This window comes from Armigeres subalbatus, chromosome 3, assembly GCF_024139115.2.
Source record: "Armigeres subalbatus isolate Guangzhou_Male chromosome 3, GZ_Asu_2, whole genome shotgun sequence".
NCBI lineage: Eukaryota > Metazoa > Arthropoda > Insecta > Diptera > Culicidae > Armigeres > Armigeres subalbatus.
Window position 1 is genome coordinate 326,952,532 of NC_085141.1, and position 18,589 is coordinate 326,971,120.

At 43.4% G+C, this 18,589-nt stretch overlaps 3 protein-coding genes across 3 annotated transcripts; all 3 read left to right on the top strand.

The window, feature by feature from the left end:
- The first annotated feature begins 375 nt into the window (after positions 1 to 375).
- Positions 376 to 1,345, top strand: LOC134221146 (trypsin-3-like). Its single transcript, XM_062700334.1, has 3 exons — positions 376 to 605; positions 672 to 930; positions 995 to 1,345. Exons 1-3 carry the CDS (start codon positions 385 to 387, stop codon positions 1,277 to 1,279), a joined length of 765 nt encoding a protein of 254 aa, XP_062556318.1. The 5' UTR covers positions 376 to 384; the 3' UTR covers positions 1,280 to 1,345.
- A 10,588-nt stretch (positions 1,346 to 11,933) lies between these two features.
- On the top strand, positions 11,934 to 13,011 carry LOC134221147 (trypsin-3-like). The gene is made up of 3 exons (XM_062700335.1): positions 11,934 to 12,277; positions 12,346 to 12,604; positions 12,664 to 13,011. The coding sequence occupies exons 1-3, from the start codon at positions 12,060 to 12,062 to the stop codon at positions 12,946 to 12,948; spliced, it is 762 nt and encodes a 253-aa protein (XP_062556319.1). The 5' UTR covers positions 11,934 to 12,059; the 3' UTR covers positions 12,949 to 13,011.
- Positions 13,012 to 16,585: 3,574 nt separating this feature from the next.
- Positions 16,586 to 17,625, top strand: LOC134222711 (seminal metalloprotease 1-like). Its single transcript, XM_062701876.1, has 4 exons — positions 16,586 to 16,673; positions 16,730 to 16,918; positions 16,986 to 17,437; positions 17,503 to 17,625. The coding sequence occupies exons 1-4, from the start codon at positions 16,586 to 16,588 to the stop codon at positions 17,593 to 17,595; spliced, it is 822 nt and encodes a 273-aa protein (XP_062557860.1). The 3' UTR covers positions 17,596 to 17,625.
- The last annotated feature ends 964 nt before the right edge of the window (positions 17,626 to 18,589 follow it).

The following is an 18,589-nucleotide window of genomic DNA, read 5'->3' on the forward strand; positions in this document are numbered from 1 at the left end:
ATAACAAACCAGAAAATGTACTTTTGTCCATTTGCTAATTGATATCTCTATGTATAATAAGCGGTTCAGCATCGTGTAAGCAATGTAGTGGTGGCCCTCAAATTCCCAGTTTTTACAAATTTTTATCTCGTTGTGTCTCCCGTGTTGGACATTTCCCTTCTCCGATAGAGAGCCACTTCCCAGAACACAGGTAATTACATCCATACCTGTCTTATTCTGGCTTTCGGTCGCCTCCCGAGAAACGATCCACGGGGGTCTTATCGCAATGAATGATGATACAGTGGAGGCAATCAATGGCGAAGATGTTGACGCGATATAAAACCTACGAACAAGCACATCTTTCAGTTCATTAGTGCTTCCTAAGTGAAGACTGAGGACTCGGCGATGATGGGTAGATCGGTAGTAGTGGCTGTAGTGTTCCTAGCTGCGGTGTTGGGGAGTGCCCTTGCGGGTCCAAACATCCACACACGCATCGTCGGCGGCCAGGATGCCTCCATAGAGCAGCATCCCTACCAGATCTCGCTCCGTCGAGGTGCGACCCACACCTGCGGCGGTTCGATTCTTAGTGCTGATACCGTGTTGACAGCTGCCCACTGCGTTTACTAGTGAGTGTTATTTGTGGTTATTTAAAATGGTGATTTCATCAGCGCATTTCCGGTATAAATTTTCAGCGCTAATGTAGAACCTAGCGATTTTTCGATACGTGCTGGATCCACTCTACGCAATGAAGGTGGGCAATTGATTACGGTGTCGCAAATGTTCGTTCACCCGGACTACGATGATTGGACGCTTGAGTGGGACATAGCTGTCCTAAAGTTGTCGGTGAACTTGGTTTTCGGTAGAAATGTCCAACCCGTCGCCTTGCCCAGCAGTACTCTCAGGGTGTCTCAAGGAACCATCGCATCAATTGCCGGATGGGGATCACTTTATGTAATTATGATCTAAACAACTAACATTACACATTCCGGTAAAGTAATATCCGCATTGATTTCAGTATCAGGGAGCCAGTAAGAACCACCTGCAGCAGGTTTCAGTTCCGGTTGTGGAAAACAGCATTTGCAGTGTGGCCTATCAGAACTTCGGACCCATCTGGTCATTCCACCTGTGTGCCGGCGCATTCGGAATCGACGCGTGTCAAGGCGATTCCGGTGGTCCACTGGTTATAGATGGCACAGTCATTGGAGTGGTGTCCTGGGGGTACGGGTGTGCCTTCAATGGGTACCCGACGGTCTATTCGCGCGTTTCCGAGTTTATTGATTTCATCAAACAACATTTATAATCATTTACTAATAAATAAAAATGTGCTGCCCTTCTGTGATATAAAACTAATTTTTGAATGCAATCAAATCCGTCTCAAACATTAAATTATAATTAGAATTGTCAAATCTGTAGTCTTAATGGGTATATACTACCAAAATATTTAATAGAAAAATGAATGACAATCCTCATATAAAGTAGGGGAACTGTTCCGATCCCCATCTCACTGAACATATATTCATCTCATCGCGAAACAGAGAAATACAGGACAGGAATTTTGTCGCTTCCTTTTGTCAATATACGTGCTCACTGCTGAAAAAAATCACAAAAATGAGAAACAAATCAAATTGCTTTCCATTGCTTTGTTTTTGATGGGATGAATATCGGAGCCATGATATGAATTCCAGGAGCAGTTCCCTTATATCTGTGCCAAAATTCAGCTCACATGATGTGCCACAAACTATTTTGGTAGGGAAGAACGATCCAAAATGCACACCTTAAGCTTTTTCGGTGTTTTCACTAATAAAAAAAAGAATACCGAACCATTACAACGTGTAGATGCAAAATTTACAAAACCAGCTACTTTTCGCAATGATCTCCTATTCAAAACAATAAGGTTTTCAGAACTTTCTAACGCATTTAAAAAATGTTTTAAAAATAAGCCTGGGGAAAAACGCCCGGATGGTGGTGTAAAATGACCCAATGGCATGTAGAATAATGATGAACGCATGGTTGTTTGTTTTTTCTTAACGGATTGAACTACAATCTTGCGGGTGAGGTGGAAGAGTCGCAATTTGTTAAATTTTAGTGAATAGAGTATATTAGTTCATGTTTATAGGCCTGTCCAACGCCACACATCTCCCCTCTTCTCTAAAAAAATAACGACTGGCATCTATGTTTAAAGAAAAAAATAACTTTACCGACATATTATTAATGATGGGAATACTCTCTCACAATGATAAAAAGGCATCTTGAACCAAACGATCACTTCCGGCGCATTATTGTACAGCGAGCGTCTAATTTCGTTATCGAAAAACACTGTCAATAAACCATCATTATGGTTGCCCAACTAAATATGGAAAAACATTCTCAAGACATTCCCGTGCAGTGGTAACTTGCAATGTAAACACCATTTTTAATAACCCTTTTTTGCTTCTAGTAAAAATCATCAGTACTAATACTACCTTTACTTTCTTTGAGCACACGTCTATTTCAATATGAAACTATAAATGTCAAACAACCAGCAACAAAAACTAGAAACCGATCCAGAATAGTATCGATAAACTGTTCTTAACTATAGGTGGATATCTTTTCTCAATGCAAACAATCTCCACGAGCACCTTACGAATCCACGATAAAATCTTAGTTCTTATGGGCGTTCTACCATTGTGGGGAAATTAAAATCTTGCCTGCGGACGTTCTACTACAGAGTTCTCACCATTTCGATCTGTACTATTCTTCTTGCGGGCGCCCCACCAACGCAGAGGAAGAATCTACTGAATGCGGGCGTCCCACCACACTGAATTGTGATCATTCCGATCCACAATAACACCATTCTTCTTGCGGGCGTCCCACCAACGCAGAGGAAGAATCTACTGAATGCGGGCGTCCCACCACGCTGAATTGTGATCATTCCGATCCACAATAACACCATTCTTCTTGCGAGCGTTCAACCAACGCAGAGGAAGAATCTACTGAATGCGGGCGTCCCACCACGCTTAATTGTGATCATTCCGATCCACAATAACACCATTTTTCTTGCGGGCGTCCCACCAACGCAGAGGAAAAAACACTTGAACGCGGGTGTCTTTTCACGCTTAAATAAAACAATAAAACTCTCTTTATTGAACTCCTCGCTGAACTTACATCCTTAAATTTTTCAACAGGAAGATCAACAACATTCAAAAAATACTTTTACGAATTTTTGTCAACACAAGCCACCAACAAAATTCACCTAATCGAAATATTACTTTCTAAGCACAATACATCTAATCCACGCGGCATTGCAGATATTTTAGGTCACAGTATCATTCGATTTCACTACACTCCGATACAAGAAACATTGCGATTGCATATTTTCGATAAATTCAACTATTGCAATTAAGAAGAAAATTCTGAAAACAACAACATTGAACATAACACATAGTTTCGAAAATGGAACTTGTAAATAGTAATTTATGGAACAACTCTTTCTCATAAGTAAATTTCAAATATTCATTCGTCTTACTGAAAATCATTCCTTTACTTTTTCAACGGTACTTTCAATTTTATCAATAATTTTATTGTGTGTGTATTGATAATCATACTTTAATTTAAAAAGCTTTACTAAAACCGGTAACTTGCTCCGAAGTTAATCATATTTCACACATCGCACACTTGGAATAATCCATCAACAAACAAATTCTACTATACTCTTCTACTACCAAGTCTACTACTACTTTAATTAATCTAAAGAAAGCCTTACGAAAGTTACTCTGTTTTACATACCAATCAAAGAGTATGAACCATAAAATGCCAGCACATAAACGCCCGATGTTTTTCAAATGTTCAAGAACAGCACCCAACGGCATAAAAAATCATTGTCAGAAAATCTCCATAATAAGCTGTAAAAAAGTATTCTTCGCATAGATATGTGCACAGTTAAAAATTCTGAAAAGTACATGCCATGGAAATATTTTAACCCATATTTTTGTGTTCAATAACCTCTAATTTTACATCCAAGTTTTTTCTTGTACGCAATATTGAATGCAAGCCCCATAGTAATGACAACCTGTAATTTTTAAAAGTGACGGAAAAATGAGTCGAATCAAACGGAGCCTTTTTGTTACATCATATATGCTGTAACATTTTTATACTGTGTGCATTCTGGGAGAATTGAGAGAGTACACCTGAAAACAAACTCATACTATTGAGGTTTTTATAATTATCATTGTTTACAAATCATTTCTTTGTTTTCTGTAAGAAATGTCAGTCTTGCCTGTTTGCTGCTAGATTATTCATGTCATTACATTCTAGGCATAACATGCTGAAGAAAACATTAGTAAAACGTTACAAACATCATTTCTAGATTGCTTTGAGAATAGGTCGTATGTGCAAAAGAGAGATTCTCTTTGTTCACGCTCTCTTTCGCTAATAGATCGGCAAGTTTAGCATTTTCTGCTACATTTTCACTTTAGCACGCTAGACAAAGTCATTGTCTTTAGATATCTGCCAAAAAATCCAACATAAATTTGTGTATAGCTTTGCAATAATCGAAAGAGAATGTAACCGAAGAGAGGCTCTCTTTTGCACATACGACCTATTCTCAAAGCACTCTAGATTTTGTGTTCGGATCTACCGGAATGTTCAATCAGAATCATATCAAAACAAAACCTTAAATGTAAATAATCGGGCTACCGCTATACGTCTCATAAAATATCTTATAGCCACCAACAAAACTCAATAAGTGAACGGTATGAATTAATTTTATATTAGGCGCAATCACTTATGCAATGCGGAAAATCGAAGAAATAGTTGTAACTAATTAAAAAACAACACAATGACAATTCCACGTGAAAAAATCGCTGAGAGGAGAGTTGCGGGTCTGTACCAAAACATTTTGAAAATTAGAATCTCTCGAGTCCGCGGCTCCCAGCCCGAGAGCGGCATCCACACAAATTTAACGAAACCATTACTCCTTACCTATGCAAAAAAAGCTTCGCCGCTCCAGCCTCTTTTCGGCTTCCCGTGAAGTTCGTTTCAAAACTGCTAAGTACACATCTTTACACAACATGATGGGTGATTCCACAAGCAACGCCAGCACACACTCCTGGCAGGATCGCCAAATGTGCAATTTAACATCGCATATACAAATCACCCATCATGTTTACATTGCTTGCACTCGCGACTGACCTCGTGATGAAGGAAGAATTGACTGACCGCGAATGTGTCTCTTGCATGCGATGGTTGCTACGATCTGTCATGTGACTGAAGAACAGTATATTAGACTTGTTCATGTTTATAGGCCTGTCCAACGCCACCTAATGGGGGGATTTGGCTCATTTTTTTCCAATGGAGCTCAATAATGAAAAACTAATTATGACATGTAATGGTAATATTCGTTCATAAATGTCCTGCAGCAGATTATATTTTATGAGTTAGGCCATTTTGCCCCGGGGGTGCATTATGCACTGTTCTCCCCTATCTACAGGGTGGGCAGGGTTGGTTGTCAGTAAAGAAAATGTACATAAAATAGAAGCGCAAGCTTCAAATTGACCAAACTTCTACACAGTATAAAAATGTTACAGCATATATGATGTAACAAAAAGGCTCCGTTTGATTCGACTCATTTTTCCGTCACTTTTAAAAATTACAGGTTGTCATTACTATGGGGCTTGCATTCAATATTGCGTACAAGAAAAAACTTGGATGTAAAATTAGAGGTTATTGAACACAAAAATATGGGTTAAAATATTTCCATGGCATGTACTTTTCAGAATTTTTAACTGTGTATTTTAATCAAAGACTGTACATAACAGTTTAAAAGACTATTATTTTTCCATTTACTTCCACTATTAACTTTTTTATGTATCAACAAGCAGATACGTATTTCGTTTCCTACTTGGAAACTTCTTCAGTGTTTGTTATCGACAAATACGTCGACGTCGATAACAAACACTGAAGAAGTTTCCAAGTAGGAAACGAAATACGTATCTGCTTGTTGATACATAAAAAAGTTAATAGTGGAAGTAAATGGAAGAATAATAGTCTTTTAACCTTGTAGCATTTCCCCTAAGACGCTCTAAAATAATTAATCATAACAGTTTGTAAATTTCGGGTTGAAGTGAATTTTGAACGAGCCTTGGGCAAATTCATAACAATATCACCAGCATTAATTAAGTATTTCATGATTGTACTTACAAAAAGATTTAAACCTAACTTGAGAACGTTGAAAAAGCTCACTGTTTTCAAACACTGACTTCAAATGCTGGGTAAAGCGTACCATTGGTACTTCGCGTACCTGAAAGAATAAAATAGACCCCATCTCGCGGTCCTTAGCCTCTTACCCAACAACTCCTTTCCCTACCACCCGCTGTGCTGGCCGGGATACGAGCAACCATAGGGAAGATCGGGTAACCAACCCCGGTGGGAGCAATGGTCGTATGCTGACAGGGAAGGGGGGGATGGTTTGCTCCTCTCCGGAGGTGCAAATCTTACCGAGCGTCTGTTCTCCATGTTAGGGGCGGCTGATCATCGTCTGAGTGCCAGCGAGGGACTCTAAATGAAACTGTACACCATGGTCCACCGGGAATAAAAAGGAATGGTCCTCCGGAAATCTAGGGGGTTTGGTGTCAGGCCCGACAAGCCAGCCTTTTAAAAAACATACGCAACGAACTATCAACAAGAGAGTACGGACCGGAACCATCGGCGAAGACCACTGCGACCAAAAGGGACTAGCGATTGAAAATTCGGTTCGTGGAACTGCAAATTTCTCAACTTCATCGGGAGCACACGCATACTCTCCGATGTGCTCAACGACCGTGGATTCGGCATCGTAGCGCTGCAGGAGATTTGTTGGAAGGGATCAATGGTGCGAACGTTTAGAGGTAATCATACCATCTACCAGAGCTGCAATAACACACACACAAGCTGGGAACAGCTTCATAGAATGTGCAGGTTGAGGATCAAAGGCCGGTTCTTCAACTTCAGCATAATCAACGTCCATAGTCCACACTCCGGAAGCACTGATGATGATAAGGACGCATTCTACGCGCAGCTGGAACGTGAGTATGACAGCTGCCCAAGCCGCGACGTCAAAATCATCATAGGAGATTTGAACGCTCAGGGTGGCCAAGAGGAGGAGTTTAGACCGACTATTGGAAAGTTCAGCGCTCATCGGCTGACGAACAAAAACGGCCTACGACTAATTGATTTCGCCGCCTTCAAGAATATGGCCATTCGTAGCATCTACTTCCAACACACATACACCTGGAGATCACCACTGCACACAGAATCACAAATCGACCACGTTCTGATTGATGGACGGCACTTCTCCGACATTATCGACGTCAGGACATATCGTGGCGCTAACATCGACTCTGACCACTATCTGGTGATGGTTAAAATGCGCCCAAAACTATCCGTCATCAACAATGTTCGAGCGACTGAAACAACCTGATGTCGCCACTGCATACGCGCAGTATCTCGAGGCAGCGTTACCGAAAGAGGGTGAGCTCGATGGGGCCCCTTTCGAGGACTGCTGGAATACAGTCAAAGCAGCCATTAACGACGCAACGGAGAATATATGGGACGTATGGGTATATATGGGACGAAGTCGACGGAACGATTAGTTCGACGAAGAGTGCAGACATTCATTCTTGAGGAGAATGACGCAATGCCGCCTACAAAGTGATATCCCAGAACATCTTTGTCGTTTGTCATCAAATGTGAATGAGTTTGTGGGAAGTTATCAAGCCGGCTTCGTTGAAGGCCGCTCGACAACGGACCAGATCTTTATTGTACGGCAAATCCTTCAAAATGCCTAGAATACCAGATCCCAAAGCACCATCTGTTCGTTGATTTCATGGCGGCATACGACAGTATAGACTGCGTAGAGCTATGGAAAAATATGGACGAGAACAGCGTTCCTGGAAAGCTTACCAGACTGTGTAAAGATTTCGGGCGAACACTCCAGTTCGTTCCAGTCGCGCTGGGGACTAAGACAAGGTGATAGACTTTCGTGCTGTTGTTCAACATTGCGCTAGAAGGTGTCATGCAAAGAGCCGGGTGTAACAGCCGGGGTACGATTTTCAACAGATCCAGTCAATTTATTTGTTTCGGGGATGACATGGACTTTGTCGGCCGAACATTTGCAAAGGTGGCAGAACTGTACACCCGCCTGAAACGTGAAGCAACAAAAGCTGGACTGGTGGTGAATGCGTCAAAGACAAAGTACATGCTTGTTGGCGGAACCGAGCGCGACAGGGCCCGCCTGGGAATCAGTATTATGATAGACGGGGATACCTTCGAGGTGGTCGAGGAATTCGGATCCTTGCTAACGGTTGATAACAATGTTAGTCGTGAAATACGAAGGCGCATCAGTCGGGTCTACTGCGGGCTCCAGAAGGAACTGCGGTCCGTGGTGGAGCGTTCGCAGATAAAACCCGCCTGGTACTGCCCCACGAACTCCCTTGCAATTGGTGCTATTCGGCGGCATAAAATTTGGGAGAGTACCTTGTAGGCGGCGTTCTGCAATGCGATTGCGCGGTAGTTGCTACAATCCAGCTTATCACCCTTTTTGTAGAAGGGACACACGACACCTTCCATCCACTCCTGCGGCAAAACTTCCTCCTCCTAAATCTTGGTAATGACCCAGTGCAGCGCTCTAGCCTCACCACCGTGTTTAAATAGCTCTCCTGGTAGTTGGTCAACCCCAGGAGCTTTGTTGTTCTTCAGGCGGCCAATCTCTTCCTGGATTTCCTGGAGATCCGTAGCTGGTAGAATTATGTCCTGCGCGCGTTCTCCCAGGTCCATCACCATACCGCCATCTTCGTCTGCCACATCGCCATTCAGGTGTTCTTCGTAGTGCTGCCGCCACCTTTGGATCACCTCACGCTCGTTCGTAAGAAGGTTCCCGTTTATGTCCTTACATATATCAGGCTGTGGCACGTGGCCCTTACGTGAACAGTTTAACTTCTCATAGAACTGTCGTGTGTTTTTAGCGCGGTACAGTTGCTCCGTCTCTTCACGGTCTCGATCTTCCTGCTGGCGCTTTTTCCTCCGGAAAATCGAGTTTTGTCTGTTCCGCGCCTGTTTATATCGTGCCTCGTTCGCCCTCGTGCGGTGTTGCAGCAATCTCGCCCATTCTGCATTCTTCTCTTCCACTAACTGCTCACATTCGCCGTCATACCAGTCGTTTCTCTGATCCGGTGGCACCATGCCAAGTGCAGCGGTTGCGGTGCTACCAATGGCGGATCGAATATCTCTCCAGCCATCTTCAAGAGACGCTGCGCCTAGCTGCTAGTGGCTCCGTTGGGAGTGCCACTTCCAGCTGCTGCGCGTATTCATGGGCTAGTCTACCGTCTTGTAGCCGCCCAATGTTAAGCCGCGGCGTCCGACTTCGACGCGTGTTGTACACCGTCGAGAGTTTTGAGCGCAGGCATACTGCAACGAGGTAGTGGTTGGATTCAATATTCTCACTGCGGTAAGTGCGGACGTTCATGATGTCGGAGAAGAATTTACCGTCGATTAGAACGTGGTCGATTTGGTTTTCCGTTTCTTGATTATATGATCTCCATGTGGCCTTGTGGATATTTTTGCAGGTGAAGAAGGTGCTTCGGACTACCATTCCGCGTGAGGCTGCGAAGTTTATGCATCGTTGGCTGTTGTCATTCGATACGGTGTGCAGACTATCCGGTCCGATGACCGGTCTATACATTTCCTCCCTTCCTACTTGTGCGTTCATGTCACCGATGACGATTTTGACTTCCCACAGTGGGGGCATCCATCGTATGTCTGCTCCAGCTGTGCGTAGAACGCTTCTTTCTCGTCGTCGGGTCTCCCTTCGTGTGGGCAGTGCACGTTGATGATGCTATAGTTGAAGAAACGGCCTTTGATCCTCAGCTTGCACATCCTTGCGTAGATTGGCTGCCACCCAATCACGCGTTGGCGCATCTTACCCAGCACTATGAAGCCGGTTCCCAGCTCGTTGGTGGTGCGCAGTGTTGGTAAAATCACTCATAAATCTCAATCAACGAGCGCTCCCGTGCGATCGAAATCGTCTGCGATTTTAAAGGAATGCATCACACTTGAATTTTTCATGCTAAAACGCATCATTTCACTCATTTGCCAAAAAATCATTTTGGTTTAAAAACGCATTTGAAATCAATTTGGGGGCAATTTATTGCTTATACATAAAAGAGTGTCTAATATTTTATGCGACAAACGTCAATTCACTGTTTTTGACGAAGGAGAACAAAAGTAACCCTACGATGATTCAAATGGATGATTCAACTCATCCATGAGTTTTTAGGTGCTGAGTTGGGTGCGTTTCAACTCACGCTTGATTTGAATCATCCATGAGTTTTGAGATTTTGAGTTTTTACCAACACTGGACTGGTGCCACAGCTTTGGTAGAAGGTAGCCGCTCGATGCCCGCTTTTCCACACTTTCTGTCCTGTCCAGCAAATCTCCTGCAGCGCCACGACGTCGAAGTTGCGGGGATGTAATTCATCGTAGATCATCCTGTCGCAACCTGCGAAACCAAGCGACTAGTAGTTCCATGTTCCAAGCTTCCAATCGTGATCCTGTATTCGTCGCCAAGGTCTTTGCCGATTATATCGAGTCGCATTATCTCTTATATTGCGCAAACCTCCTGTCTCGTCGGAGGACCGTCGTGCCAGGGCTGCTTAGCGTCTCACCTAACACCAGGACTCGGGCTAGTGCGCTTTGAGCGGCACACGGTTGCAAGTAGGCCCTTGCGGATACATGCAGCTTTTTATAGGAATTTAACAGAGCCCACTGTCAAACCCCACCACATCCTAGGCAAGCCCCACAATTCGCAGATGGCCTGGGGAGGGATCGTCAAGCCCTTGGACAAAGTCCCTGCTGCCTGAAAGCTGCGGATTGAATATCCGATGCTTGCCATTGGGTTGCTGAGAAACATATTAATCCACTCAGCGGTTAAGTTTCATTCGTAAATTACATAATGCTAAACTCGATCATAGTCAACCCACACCAAGCCCCTAGTAACACTTGATGTTTGGTAGGGTTTTGAAATTTATGTAGTCCTTAACGCTCATATATGTAACCTCCCACAACCTAAAACGTCATGTAGTTTGTGGATGGGCGTTCATGACGCTTTTCTCGAATCTCGATACAATCGTTTTCTTTCGCCGTGCATACCAAAAATAATTGCCTGCATTACGGCTTCCACAAACCCGATTCAACAACCTTCATGGTTGAGCACTGGGGAGTGAGAAGTGAGGAATAAGTAGAACGGAAGAAGAAAAAAAAGAAAATGGAGGGAGAAGTAAGAAGTAAGAAGGAAGAAGAAAAAAGGAAAAAGAAGGAAGAAGTAAGAAGGAAGAAGGAAGAAGAAAAAAGGAAAAAGTAGGAAGAAGTAAGAAGGAAGAAGGAAAAGTAAGAAGTAAGAAGGAAGAAGGAAGAAGGAAGAAAAAAGAAGGAAGAAGAAAAGAATGAAGAAGGAAGAGGGAAAAAGAAAGAAGGAAGAAAGAAGAACGAAGAACGAAGAAGGAAGAAGGAAGAAGGAAGAAGAAATAAGGAAGAACGAAAAAGGAAGAAGGAAGAAGGAAGAAGGAAGAAGGAGAAGGTGAAGGAAGAAGGATGAAGGAAGAAGGAAGAAGGAAGAAGGACGAAGGAATAAGGAAGAAGGAAGAAGAAAGAAAGAAGAAGAAAGAAGGAAGAAGGAAAAAGGAAGAAGGTAGAAGGAAGAAGGAAGAAGGAAGAAGTAAGAAGGTAGATACAAGAAGGGGGAAGGAAGAAGTGATAAGGTGAAGAACGAACTTCTCATTTTTCACTTTTTGCTTCTTTTTGCTAATTCGGCCTAATGGCCATTCGACCTAATGACCGTTCGGCCTAATGACCATTCGGCCTAATGACCTTCAGCCAAATGGCCTTCAGCCTAACGGCTTTCGGCCTAATGGCCTGACACCATTATATTATTACTATATAAGGGTATCTTATCATCGTGAATTATGATACTGAGGGCCTAATCAGTAATCAGTGTCGGAGATGTTGATGCGAAATAAAACCTATGAACGAGCAAATCTGCCAATTGATTAGCGCTCAATACTGTGCACACAATGGTGATGGGTAGATCGGTAGCGGCTATAGTGCTCCTATTATCGGTGCTAGGGTGCGCCTTTTCGGCACCCAACAGCAAAGCACGCATCGTGGGCGGCCAAGATACCACCATAGAGCAGCATCCTTACCAGGTCTCGTTACATCACGGTGGGACACATTCCTGCGGAGGATCGATTCTCAGCGTAAATACTATTTTGACTGCTGCCCAATGCGTAAGGTAAATGTTGATTGCGGTTAATAAAAAATAAGACTTGATTAGTCGATTATAATTTGATAATCTTTCAGCGCAAATGAAGAACCTAACGACTATTCAATTCGGGCGGGATCCACTGCGCGCAATGAGGGTGGGCAGTTGGTTACGGTCACCCAAATTTTTATTCATCCAAACTACATCGATGCTTCGCTGCAGTGGGACTTAGCGGTTTTGAAGTTGTCAGTGGATTTGGTTCTCGGCCAAAGTGTTCAACCCATTGCCTTGCCCAGCAGTACACTTAAAGTACCTCACGGCACCGTAGCATCAATTGCCGGATGGGGATCTCTTTATGTAATGAAAAATCAATGTTACGACACGTTCCGGTAATGCAATATGTGAATCGATTTCAGCACAAGGGACCCAGTACCAACATCCTACAGCAGGTATCAGTTCCGGTTGTGGAAAATGGCGTTTGCAGTTTGGCCCTTCAGAACTTCGGATCCATCTGGTCGTTTAACCTGTGTGCTGGTGCATTTGGAGTCGACGCATGCCAAGGAGATTCCGGTGGTCCATTGGTATTAGATGGTGCAGTTATTGGAGTAGCATCCTGGGGATATGGATGTGGGTTCGATGGGTACCCGGCAGTTTACTCACGCGTTTCTGAGTTCATTGACTTTATCACACAATATTTGTAAGAAACACAATGAAGTAGAAAGGGACAATCGAAAGCAATGACGAATAAAGCCGAAAGATTTTGAAAGCGACATTTTTATCTAAGAAAAGGTAAAAGCAATTCAATTTGGATCCAAATCCAATCCAAATCCAATCCAAATCTAATCCAAATCCAATCCAAATCCAATCCAAATCCAATCCAAATCCAATCCAAATCCAATCCAAATCCAATCCAAATTCAAATCCACATCCAATCCAAATCCAATCCAAATCCAATCCAAATCCAATCCAAATCCAATCCAAATCCAATCCAAATCCAATCCAAATCCAATCCAAATCCAATCAAAATCCATCAAAATCAATCAAATCAATCAAATCAATCCAAATCCAATCCAAATCAATCCAAATCCAATTCAAATCAATCCAAATCAATTCAAATCAATCCAAATCCAATCCAAATCAATCAATCCAAATCCAATCCAAATCAATCCAAATCAATCCAAATCAATCCAAATCAATCCAATCCAAATCAATCCAAATCAATCCAAATCAATCCAAATCTAATCCAAATCCAATCCAAATCAATCAAATCAATCCAAATCAATCCAAATCAATCAAATCCAATCAAATTCAAATCCACATCCAATCCAAATCAATCCAAATCCAATCCAAATCAATCAAATCCAATCCAAATCAATCCAAATCAATCCAAATCAATCAAATCAATCCAAATCAATCAAATCAATCCAAATCAATCCAAATCAATCCAAATCAATCCAAATCAATCCAAATCAATCCAAATCAATCCAAATCAATCAAATCAATCCAAATCAATCCAAATCAATCCAAATCAATCCAAATCAATCAAATCAATCCAAATCAATCCAAATCAATCCAAATCAATCAAATCAATCCAAATCAATCCAAATCAATCCAAATCAATCCAAATCAATCAAATCAATCCAAATCAATCAAATCAATCCAAATCAATCCAAATCAATCAAATCAATCCAAATCAATCCAAATCCAAATCAATCAAATCAATCCAAATCCAATCCAAATCAATCCAAATCAATCCAAATCAATCCAAATCAATCCAAATCAATCCAAATCCAATCCAAATCAATTCAAATCCAATTCAAATCCAATCCAAATCCAATTCAAATCCAATCCAAATCCAATCCAAATCCAATCCAATTAAAATCCAATCCAAATCCAATTCAAATCCAATCCAAATCCAATCCAAATCCAATACAAATCCAATCCAAATCTAATCCAAATCTAATCCAAATCTAATCCAAATCCAATCCAAATCCAATCCAAATCCAATCCAAATCCAATCCAATCCAAATCCAATCCAATCCAAATCCAATCCAAATCCAAATCCAATCCTTTTCTACCTTTTGTGCCATTCGACTTTTTGTCCTTTCGACCTTTTGTTATTTCGACCTTTTGTCACAGATTCGTTTTTCACGTACCATCCGACGGATTGGCGCTTTGATACTACATGAAGAAGAAGAAGAAGCAGAGAGATGATAATCGAAAAAATCTCCAAAGGGACAGCATACGAAGAAGTTTTTAAAACTCTTCTAAAAAATTCTAAAAGCAATTTAATTAAAAACATTTGGCAATACGGGGTTGGACTTTTCTTCTACTGCAGCCGTTCTCACCCTTTTTCTTGAAAGGTACCCCTTCAGACTTTTGCATCTTGAACTTTGCCTCTTGAACGTTGGCTTGTAATCCTCTTGAAAGATGAATTCCGAGGCCCTTGAAGAGAGGCTTCTAAAATTTTTGAAAGTAGGCTTCCGAGCATCTCGAAAGAAAGTTTCCGGTCCTCTTAAAGGAGGCATCTGAACCTCTTTAAATGAGGCTTCCGACCATCTTGAAAAGAGGCTTCCGAGCCTCTTTAAAGGAGGCTTCCGGGCCTCTTGAAAGGAGGCTTCCGGGCCTCATGAAAAGAGGCTTTTGGTCCTCTTGAAAGGAGGCTTCCGGGCCTCTTGAAAGGAGGCTTCCGGGCCTCTTGAAAGGAGGCTTCCTGGCCTCTTGAAAGGAGATTTCCGGGCCTCTTGAAAGGAGATTTCCGGGCCTCTTGAAAGGAGGCTTCCGGGCCTCTTGAAAGGAGGCTTCCGGGCTTCTTGAAAAGAGGCTTCCGGGCTTCTTGAAAGGAGGCTTCCGGGCCTCTTGAAAGGAGGCTTCCGGGCCTCTTGAAAGGAGGCTTCCGGGCCTCTTGAAAGGAGGCTTCCGGGCCTCTTGAAAGGAGGCTTCCGGGCCTCTTGAAAGGAGGCTTCCGGGCCTCTTGAAAGGAGGCTTCCGGGCCTCTTGAAAGGAGGCTTCCGGGCCTCTTGAAAGGAGGCTTCCGGGCCTCTTGAAGGAGGCTTCCGGGCCTCTTGAAAGGAGGCTTCCGGGCCTCTTGAAAGGAGGCTTCCGGGCCTCTTGAAAGGAGGCTTCCGGGCCTCTTGAAAGGAGGCTTCCGGGCCTCTTGAAAGGAGGCTTCCGGGCCTCTTGAAAGGAGGCTTCCGGGCCTCTTGAAAGGAGGCTTCCGGGCCTCTTGAAAGGAGGCTTCCGGGCCTCTTGAAAGGAGGCTTCCGGGCCTCTTGAAAGGAGGCTTCCGGGCCTCTTGAAAGGAGGCTTTCTGGCCTCTTGAAAGGAGGCTTTCGGGCCTCTTGAAAGGAGGCTTCCGGGCCTCTTGAAAGGAGGCTTCCGGGCCTCTTGAAAGGAGGCTTCCGGGCCTCTTGAAAGGAGGCTTCCGGGCCTCTTGAAAGGAGGCTTCCGGGCCTCTTGAAAGGAGGCTTCCGGGCCTCTTGAAAGGAGGCTTCCGGGCTTCTTGAAAGGAGGCTTCCAGGCCTCTTGAAAGGAGGCTTCCGGGCCTCTTGAAATGAGGCTTCCGGGCCTCTTGAAAGGAGGCTTCCGGGCCTCTTGAAAGGAGGCTTCCGGGCCTCTTGAAAGGAGGCTTCCGGGCCTCTTGAAAGGAGGCTTCCGGGCCTCTTGAAAGGAGGCTTCCGGGCCTCTTGAAAGGAGGCTTTCGGGCCTCTTGAAAGGAGGCTTTCGGGCCTCTTGATAGGAGGCTTCCGGGCCTCTTGAAAGGAGGCTTCCGGGCCTCTTGAAAGGAGGCTTTCGGGCCTCTTGAAAGGAGGCTTTCGGGCCTCTTGAAAGGAGGCTTTCGGACCTCTTGAAAGGAGGCTTTCGGGCCTCTTGAAAGGAGGCTTTCAGGCCTCTTGAAAGGAGGCTTTCGGGCCTCTTGAAAGGAGGCTTTCAGGCCTCTTGAAAGGAGGCTTCCTGACCTCTTGAAAGGAGGCTTCCGGGCCTCTTGAGAGGAGGCTTCCGGGCCTCTTGAGACCACTCAAAAAATTCCTAGAACACTATGTCTTGCTATACTATGAATGGTCCCAGCATATGTTTCATGTTGTTGGGATTCCTGTCCGCATGTCGTACCGTTGCGCTACGGAGGCCCCTGGGAAAAAATGTTTTCAATCTTATTTTCAATGCATATAGGTAGGTTTATTGCGCATTGCTGATTTCGGGTATTCCGGTCAAGTACACTAATCTTACTCAGACTAGCTTTATCTGCCATGAAGATAATATAATAATTGGCAATAAAAATGTCATCAAAAATCTATAAAAGAATTAGCCTACAATGTGAGATGATTCGTTCGAATTAATATGGTGCGATTAGCCATAGCATTAGTACCCGTGCTGGTGGCAGTGGTTTGTGCCTTGCCAAGGCCCCAGCCAAACACTCCAGAAAATAGTAAGTTCTTAGATTTAGCTCTGGCGAAACCATCTCTCATTATCAGAACATTTCAGTTGAAAGGCTTCGCAATCTTCAGCCAAATGACCTGAAGGAGGAACTCAGTGGTCAATTCGAAGGAGACATCGTCCTCACCGAGGAGCAGGAGACTGCTCTTTCGTCGCTGACGCGAAACGGGCTTCTGAATGAGGTCTATCGTTGGCCCGACAAGGTGATTCCGTATGTCATCGCCGAGGACCACTTTAGTGAGAGCTAATTGGTACAATCAATTCGGAGAAAGCGTTTTCTAATCGATCTAATCAAATCTTCCAGCACCGGATCACGTCGCTCAGATTCTTCGCGGTTTGAGGCTACTGGAAACGCAGACTTGTCTGGTGTTCAAGCCACGAACCGACGAGGTAGATTACATTCATGTCGTTGGAGACCAAGGGTCCGGCTGTTGGTCCTATGTCGGCTACAGGGGATGGGGAGAACAGCAACTGCATCTGGATCCAGACCCGCTCGAAACGGGTTGTTTCCGGATTGGTACGGTTGTGCACGAGTTTATTCACGCCATCGGGTTCTATCACATGCAGAGTGCTGCTGATCGAGATGAATATGTTGATATTATATTGGAGAATATAACAGAAGGGAAAGAGCACAACTTCAATGCTTACACGGAAAGCACGGTAACGAGTTTCAACGTGCGATATGACTACGGTAGTGTAATGCATTACAGTGCATATTCGTTCAGCAAAAATGGATTACCAACGATTGTGCCAAAGGTAAGTAGTTCAATTGGGAACTTTATTGACTGAATAACCTAATGACGAATTAATTCGTATTGAAGGATCCTACTGCTACAATTGGACAGAGACTAGGCATGAGCGAACGAGATATTTCAAAGATCAATTTGATGTATCAGTGCCTGAGAAAGAATTAGTTCATATTATCTGAAATAAATGCATTTCCATAAAAAAATCGTATGAACACGAAATGTGAAAAAACATGCATTTTTTTTTGAAAAATACATGACCGCATTTTCATAAGGGTGGACAATAATTCACGATAGCAATTAAAACCATTGGTTGCAATAATAGTTCAAAAGCATATAAGTCGATAAACAATGTCGTTTGTTGCTTCAGTGAAAAAATTCCTTTATGCCGCTCGAGTTAGATAATTGTACAAATCGAGCAAATTAACAGTGACGGAAAAAATATTTGTTATAGCGATGTTATTGAACAAAACCCACGTGATCGCAATTTACTTTCACTATAACATATATTTTTCTTGCCGTGACAATGAATTCGTATTTTTGACGTACAAAAACTATGAAGTTATTTTAAGGGGTCAAACACAAAGGGGTGTGAGGGACAGAAACCCAGTTTTCCGAAAAATTGGTTTGAAGTTTTAAGCATAGCATAGCATCCCGAGTAGGCGAAAATAGCTGATGAGATAGCAAAATGAGATATTGACACGATTGGATATAAGAGATAAAAAATCAGACGACAGTATCAAATCGAGAAACGGAAAACCAAATCGACCACGTTCTGATCGACGGTAAATTCTTGCCCGGCATCACGAACGTCCGCACTTACCGCAGTGCGAATATTGAATCCAATCACTACCTCGTTGCAATATACCTGCGCTAAAAACTCTCGACGGAGTACAACACGCGTCGAAGTCGGACGCCGCGCCTTAACATTGGGCGGCTACAAGACGGTAGACTAGCCCAAGGATACACGCAGCAGCTGGAAGTGGCACTCCCAACGGAAGAGCAGCTAGGCGCAGCGTCTCTTGAAGATGATTGGAGGGATATTCGATCCGCCATTGGTAGCACCGCAACCGCTGCACTTGGCATGGTGCCCCCGGATCAGAGAAACGACTGGTATGACGGCGAATGTGAGCAGTTAGTGGAAGAGAAGAATACAGCATGG